The following is a 6,894-nucleotide window of genomic DNA, read 5'->3' as shown; positions in this document are numbered from 1 at the left end:
AGATGCTCAAGGAACTTAGTGAAGACCTCAGCAGCATAAAAAGGACCCAGTCAGAAACAGAGGATATACTAACTGAAATAAAGAACAATTTATAGGGAAACAACAGTAGAATGGATGAAGCTAAGAATCAAATCAATGATTTAGAACATAAGGAACCAAAAATCAACCACACAGAACAAGAAAAAGAAAAAAAATACCTAAAAAAAAGATGAGGATAGTATAAACAGCCTCCAGGACAACTTTAAGAGGTCCAACATTCACTTCATAGGGGTGCCTGAAGGAGAAGAGAAAGAGCAAGAAATTGGAAATGTATCTAAAAAAATAGTGAAAGAAAACTTCCCCAATGTGGTGAAGGAAATGCACATGCAAGTCCAGGAAGCACAGAGAGTCCCAATTATGACGGATGCAAAGAGGCCCACTCCCAGACACATCATTACTAAGAGACCAAAGTTTAAAAATAAAGAGAGACTCTTAAAAGCAAGAGAAAGGAGCTAGTTACTGGAAGGTTGCCAGATGGGAGTGGGAAGGAGGAGAATGGGCAAGGTGATTAAGAAGTACAAATAAGTAGTTACAGAATAGCCATGGGTATGTAAAGTACAGTATAGGACATGGAGTAGCTAAAGAATCTATACGCATGACTCATGGGTGTGAACAATGGTTGAGGGATTACCTGAGGAGTGTGGGTGGTGCTGGCTGGAGAAGCAAAGGAGGAAAAATCAGGACAACTGTAATAGCATAATTAATAAAGTATAATTTAAAAAATTCTATCTTTTCAGACCCTCTGTCATTGAGCATAGTGCGTAGTCTGATGAGGAGATAGAGACACTAAGCAACTATGGAGAAAATGTCCAAGGAAGGTTCCCAACTGGCCATTCATAGAAAAGATTTCAATTTACTTGCGGATTAGATTTTTTATTCATCTATTCCTTCTTATATTGATAATGGTAGTGCTTTCTAATGTCCTAACTGAGCAAAATAAAAGTTGCAATGTTTTTGTGGGTTCCCAAAAATGAGAATGTTATCGGTTTGTCACAAGAAAGAGTTTCAGACAAAACATTCTTCACTTTTGCCTCTTATTAGGAAAAACAGCTCTCGATAGCAGCAATTTTCACCTGGTGAGGTACACAGATGTGCCTCAAGAATTTTTCAATCAAGAATTGATTGTTTGGTCAGGGTGCTGACCTTTTCCCCCTTAGATTGTCAAATAAAATAAAAGTGACAACAGCAAACACAATAATAGCCCTCCTCTGTGAATTAATAAAAATTGTATCTATTTTTTGCCCTGGCTGGTGTGGTGCAGTGGATTGAGTGCCAGCCTTTGAACCAGAGGGTCACCTGTTTTTTTCCCCCTGGTCAGGGCACATGCCTGGGTTGCAGGCCAGGTCCCTATTTGGGGGCATACCTGCGAGAGGCAACCGATCAATGTGTCTCTCCCTCTGTCTCCTTCTCTTCCCCTCTCTCTAGAAGTAAATAAATAAAAAATCTTCAAGAAAATAAAATGAAATGATTTTATATATTTTTAGAGAGATGGGAAGGGAGTGAGAGAGGGAAGTACCAATGCGTGGTTGCCTCTCGCACGCCCCCTACTGGGGACCTGACCCATCCCTCCACCCAGCCCTGTGTCCTGACTGGGAATCCAACCAGCGACCTTCTGAGTGGATTGAGACCGACGCTCAATTCACTGACCCTCCCCAGACAGGGCATCATTTTAAAAATTATACCTAATTTTCTCAGATCAGCAAAATATGTATTTTGGGGTGTGCCACAGAATTTTAGTAATTTATGTGTGCCATTATTTGAAAGAGGTTGAAAATCCCTGCTCTTTGGTATAGTTCTGTCAAAGGAAGAAAAACTACATTTCCCATAATGTCCTGGGACCGGAAGGAAGTGTGACTCGACCCGGTCTGTGATGCCTTATAGACCGGAAGCCGGTACTTTAGTTCTTTTTCCCATCTTGCAAGGTAAGAATGGCGTCACTCTTCTGCAATACTCAATTTCAGGTCCCCAATCCTTGGCCATCCGAACCAGGAGGTGTATCAAGTCTACACCTGCAAGGGTTAGACATGCCCGGGGCCAAATGAGAGGCCTCCCCGGCACTTCATTTGTCTCGCTGGGGTCTGCGGTGGCGCATGAAGAGGGTGAAATGGGTTGCGGTGGACGCTCCGGGTCTCAGGCTATGTGCCACCCTCCCGGGCTTGGGAACGAGGCCTCTCTGGGAATCCGTAGCAGGCTAGTGGGCCTGTAGGGACTAGGGCCACGGCGCGCTCCGAAATCCTAGGTCCGGCTTGCTAAAAAGAATTCGCTGAGTTTGTCTCAGCCACGTTGGGATTTGGGACCAAGGCCCAATGCTAACTTTACCATCTCCCCACGTCCGCGACCGGAAGTCGCCTCCTGGGCTTTGGGCTTTTTTTCAGACTGTCCAGAGTTTGGGCAGGTTGTGTATATGGGTTCGCCTCCTAAGCCGAATCTCTTGAAGGAGACAGCAGGTAGCGTGAAAAAAGCAAAAGCCCTGGAAGTGCATCGTTCCAAATTACCGCCGCGTTGCTTCTTGGTTGTGGAGGTTTTTTAAGGCTCCATGTTTTAAGATTTATAGTTCCCCAAACAGGAATAATGGAATAGGAACTTTTGACCACTAAATATATAGCAAGCACCTAAAAAGTGTAAGATACCTTAAAAGTTTAAGGAACTTTATAGTGTGTTGGGAGGACAACCACCAAATGAACTATTATGAGGTGGGTGCACTTGTTTCAGGACGCCCTATATCTTACAGGCGGAGGAAGGGTTTGTCTGGGAATCTGTCCTTGTACCGTTTTGCCTTGTAATGGAATCATTGGTAAATGCTTTTCTTTAAATATACATATTGATAGATGGCGGGTGAAAAAACTGAGAAGCCTGATGCTAAGGAGAAGAAACCTCAAGCCAAGGAGAAGAAACCCCAGGCTAAGGAGAAGAAACCCCAAGCCAAGGTGAAGAAACCCCAAGCCAAGGTGAAGAAACTCCAGGCTAAGGAGAAGAAGCCCCAAGCCAAGAAGGCTGATGCTGGTAGCAAGGCTAAGAAGGGGAACCTCAAGGCCAAGACCCCTAAGAAGGGGAAGCCCCACTGCAGCCGAAATCCTGTCCTAGTCAGAGGAATAGGCAGGTATTCCCGGTCAGCTATGTATTCTCGAAAGGCCATGTACAAGAGGAAATACTCCGCAGCTAAATCCAGGGTAAGGGATGAGGAGAACCGCTGACCATTACATTATCTTTTAGCCTTAAGATTTTTGTCTGCCTCTGACGCTCTGTTGCATTTGTGTCCTGCTAGGTTGAAAAGAAAAAGAAGGAGAAAGTTATGGCTACTGTCACTAAGCCAGTTGGTGGTGACAAGAATGGTGGTACCCGAGTAGTGAAACTTCGCAAAATGGTGAGTCTTGGGGGACACTGAATTGGTTGTTAGGTGGAAGCTTGAATACTGTTAGGATTTTGTGTGTGGGGGGGGGAGGGGTTAGGAGTTTGTTTAACAGAATTGCTAATGGAAGGAAATGGGTTCCAGGTTTTTCAGTTTGGCTTTATCACTTACTGTTTGATAGTAAGTCAAGTTACTTTTCTGTGCTTTTGTTTCTTCGCTGGTAAAACACAGGTCTGTTGCAGAGGGTGGTTGTGAGAATTAAGTGATACGTGGAGCCTAGGGTGCTGTCAGGCCTGTAGATGAACTTCCGTTATGGAGTATCCCCAGATTCACTAACACTCTTCACAGTTGACAGTTACTGCCCCAAGAGGAAAAGTGGTATTTTGATTCCTTCTTGTCAGCAGGTTTTGTGAACTGGTTTTCCTATCAGGTATTAATGTTTGTGAGCAAAGCAAAACTGTCCACTAATGTGATGCAGTATAGTTACAAATAGGTTACTGTGAGTTACTGGTCATATCCTCCTAGTCTTTGCGTGGGGTCCTGTTTTTATCATTGGACTGGCAGTCCTGATCTGAACTCTCTGGTTTTGTACAGTTTTCCTTTGTGGATAAAATGGGAGAAATTGTGTTAATGTGACAGATGTGAACACACTTCAGTTGAGTTGGAAAACAAGCTATGCCTCCTTTGTAACATGCAGAATTCTGGAGAAGACAGAAAAGCTTGAGAATCACTGTTACACGACAGGGTATAATGATAGTTTGCCGTGCGATCTCTAAAGCTTGGTTCAATCCCATGTTTACCAACATGACTTGCTTGTTTATGTCTTTGCTTGGGTACCCAGCTCCTTCAATAAAATGGATTCCACCTTTCACATAAAGGGTAAAAAAGTATTGACATTTTTTCCCAATGAAAAATTTACTTTGAAAATGCCACAGTAAATAAAGCATTTCAAGTAAGTAAAAGAATCATAGGAAAGGGTTCATTGATACTCAGCTCTACAAACCTAATTAGCTTACTTACATAAAGTCGGGCCTGTGGACTCTCACCAGCCTAGATACTATCCTACTGAAGACGTGCCTAGAAAGCTGTTGAGCCACGGCAAGAAGCCCTTCAGTCAGCACGTGAGAAAACTGCGGGCCAGCATCACCCCCGGGACCGTTCTGATCATCCTCACTGGGCGCCACAGAGGCAAGGTGAGCGGAGCGGGGCCCGGCGTGCTTGGTCAGGGTGTGCGTGCTGAGTGGGGTTTCTTTCCCACGCTGATGCCAACACCCAGGAGCTAGCATACCATGTTTCACCCATTATAATACTCAGTAGTTTATGACCACTTCCTGCTATTGGTAATATTCTTGTGACAGATGAAGCAGATGCCCCTGTATCCAAAAGTTTCTTTATGTACGTGAGTTACTTCCTTTAGTTTGATGTGCAGGGATGGAATTACTGAGTTAAAGGATATTAATTTTTTAGTTGTTAACAAATAGTGGCCGCTCATTATTAAAAAGAGAACAAGCGCCCGGCAGTGCCGCTCACATCCTAGGTCACCGGTTTGCAGTTTGGTGTCGTCGCCTGCAGAATTGATGCTCAAATACATGTGTAAATTTCCTTTACCAAATTGGGGGCCTGTAGGTTGATTAATTCAGAAATCAGTTCCTAATTGCAGAAACTTCTGGCATTTCTGTTCATTTACAGAGGGTAGTTTTCCTGAAGCAGCTGGGCAGCGGCTTGCTACTTGTGACTGGTAAGAAAGTCCTTGATTTTATGTTCTGTGAAACTTGTTTTTATAAATGCTTACAGTGTACACTTTTGCTTCCAGCTACATGGAAATTTTTAGTGCTACGAGATTCTGAGCCCCATTTCATTGCCTTATATACACGAGTTATAAGGTAGTAGGTACTGAAGTTTTATGTGGCAACATATCAGCTAACTGTCACATAAAATGCAGAATGTTGGCTGCTAGCCTCAAAGAACGGATTTGGTCTAGACTTTGTAATTAGTCTGCCACTTGGCAGCGGAATGGAGTTCCTGAACAGGTAAGGGAAGCTTTACTGAGACCCCAGGCTCGTAGGGTTCAGACAGAACCTGTGAGCCCGAGGAAGCGGGGGTGCTTATTTAACCTTCATGGGGCACAGGTTGTCAGTGTGACTGCAGGTCTTGCAGCAGTTGACCGCGGAGAGGTGTAGGCAGGTATAACGCTGGTGGCAGATCATCTTGTCATAGTTGTACTTCTGGGTGAGCTGGCGGAGGGAGGACTCGATGGCGCTACGACGCAGACGAAGCACTAAGTGCGGGTGCAGGCCTCCTGAACGCCGTGGTCTGAGAGCGCAGCCATCCGGCAGCTGTTTGCTGGCAAAAATCAGGTGCTGCCGGTCAAGTGGGATGCCCTCCTTGTCTTGGATTTTAGCATTGACATTTTCACTAGTGTGTGTCACGGGCTCAACTTGGGGGGTGATGGTCTTGCCGGTTGGGGTCTTCACCAAGATCTGCATCTCTGCGTCTCCTGGGGAGGCCGCCTCGCCGAAGAGAAAACGAAAAAGTCTCGATGCCCGCAGTAGGAAGAGCAGCTAGGGGTTTCTTCAGGTCCCGAGGAGAGCTAGAAATTCAACTCGCCTGATGGCACCGAAGTCAGTGCTTATGCCTTTGCTTCCCCTTCCCCTCATCGTATTAACATTTCCCCCCTTAGGACCTCTGTCCTATAATCGAGTCCCTCTGCGTAGAACACACCAGAAATTTGTCATCGCCACCTCCACCAAGATCGACATCAGTGGGGTGAAAATCCCCAAGCATCTCACTGACGCTTACTTCAAGAAGAAGAAGCTGCGCAAGCCCCGACACCAGGAGGGCGAGATTTTCGACACGGAGAAAGAGGTGAGCCGCTATTTCTGTCCTGGCCCTGAGAGCCCCGCCCTCCCCAGTTTGGGAGTGGAAATAAACAAGGTTAAGTGGTTAGACAAAAGAGAAAAAAACAAAAGTTGTGAATAATGAGGATTATCTGCCGAATAATATGTTCCAGATTCTGCTAAAAACAGTTCTTAATGGCAGATGGGAGCTCAACTCAGAGTCCTGAGAAGTTTTGGCAGAACGCTGCATTATTGCTCCATTTCTGTTGGGAAATCATCGTTTTTTATCTTAGATGTGTTATTACAGTAACAAAAGGATCAGAGCTGGTGGTGTTATGTTAAAAATAGGTTGTATTTTACAGCCTTCCAAGGAAAGTGATGTATCTGAGATTCAGTACTTGGTGCGACTCTTTATGAGGTTAATCAAGGACTTTGGTACTTGTGCCCTGCTTTTAAATGCTTTTCTCTTTCTTTAGAAATACGAGATTACAGAGCAACGAAAAGCTGATCAGAAAGCCGTGGACTCGCAAATTCTGCCAAAAATCAAAGCTATTCCCCAGCTGCAGGGCTACCTCCGCTCTGTGTTTGCTCTCACGAATGGCCTTTATCCTCACAAAATGAAGTTCTAAATTTCTTTTGAAAAACCTAATTAAATAATTGATGTGTTTC

General features: G+C 44.7%; 2 protein-coding genes across 4 annotated transcripts; one reads left to right on the top strand and one right to left on the bottom strand.

The window, feature by feature from the left end:
* The first annotated feature begins 1,945 nt into the window (after positions 1-1,945).
* RPL6 (ribosomal protein L6) lies at positions 1,946-6,894 on the top strand. 3 transcript variants are annotated; one of them, XM_037052138.1, is made up of 8 exons: positions 1,946-1,961; positions 2,868-2,924; positions 3,030-3,209; positions 3,305-3,403; positions 4,438-4,581; positions 5,078-5,126; positions 6,069-6,253; positions 6,702-6,894. In XM_037052138.1, the coding sequence occupies exons 2-8, from the start codon at positions 2,868-2,870 to the stop codon at positions 6,852-6,854; spliced, it is 867 nt and encodes a 288-aa protein (XP_036908033.1). In that variant the 5' UTR covers positions 1,946-1,961; the 3' UTR covers positions 6,855-6,894. The 3 variants fall into 3 exon arrangements, with proteins under 3 accessions (XP_036908033.1, XP_036908032.1, XP_036908031.1); XM_037052137.1 differs by lacking the exon at positions 1,946-1,961 and having other exon boundaries at positions 2,868-2,897; positions 2,940-3,209; XM_037052136.1 differs by lacking the exon at positions 1,946-1,961 and having other exon boundaries at positions 2,868-3,209.
* Positions 5,494-5,898, bottom strand: LOC118991116 (ubiquitin-60S ribosomal protein L40-like). Its single transcript, XM_037052139.1, has one exon. The coding sequence runs from the start codon at positions 5,872-5,874 to the stop codon at positions 5,494-5,496; it is 381 nt and encodes a 126-aa protein (XP_036908034.1). The 5' UTR covers positions 5,875-5,898.

The sequence above is a fragment of the Sturnira hondurensis genome, unplaced genomic scaffold, assembly GCF_014824575.4.
Source record: "Sturnira hondurensis isolate 20B ecotype Veracruz unplaced genomic scaffold, ASM1482457v3 Scaffold0007406, whole genome shotgun sequence".
NCBI lineage: Eukaryota > Metazoa > Chordata > Mammalia > Chiroptera > Phyllostomidae > Sturnira > Sturnira hondurensis.
The sequence above is the reverse complement of the archived record's forward strand: the minus strand, read 5'-3'. Positions and strand labels throughout refer to the sequence as shown.

What these genes read in the sequence shown, in the direction of transcription:
- RPL6 (XM_037052136.1), top strand. Translation starts at nt 2,868, where the DNA reads ATGGCGGGTGAAAAAACTGAGAAGCCTGATGCTAAGGAGAAGAAACCT. An exon ending in ACTCCGCAGCTAAATCCAGG is followed by an intron (nt 3,210 to 3,304) that starts GTAAGGGATGAG and finishes GTGTCCTGCTAG; the next exon opens with GTTGAAAAGAAAAAGAAGGA. An exon ending in CGGCTTGCTACTTGTGACTG is followed by an intron (nt 5,127 to 6,068) that starts GTAAGAAAGTCC and finishes TTCCCCCCTTAG; the next exon opens with GACCTCTGTCCTATAATCGA.
- LOC118991116 (XM_037052139.1), bottom strand. Translation starts at nt 5,874, where the DNA reads ATGCAGATCTTGGTGAAGACCCCAACCGGCAAGACCATCACCCCCCAA.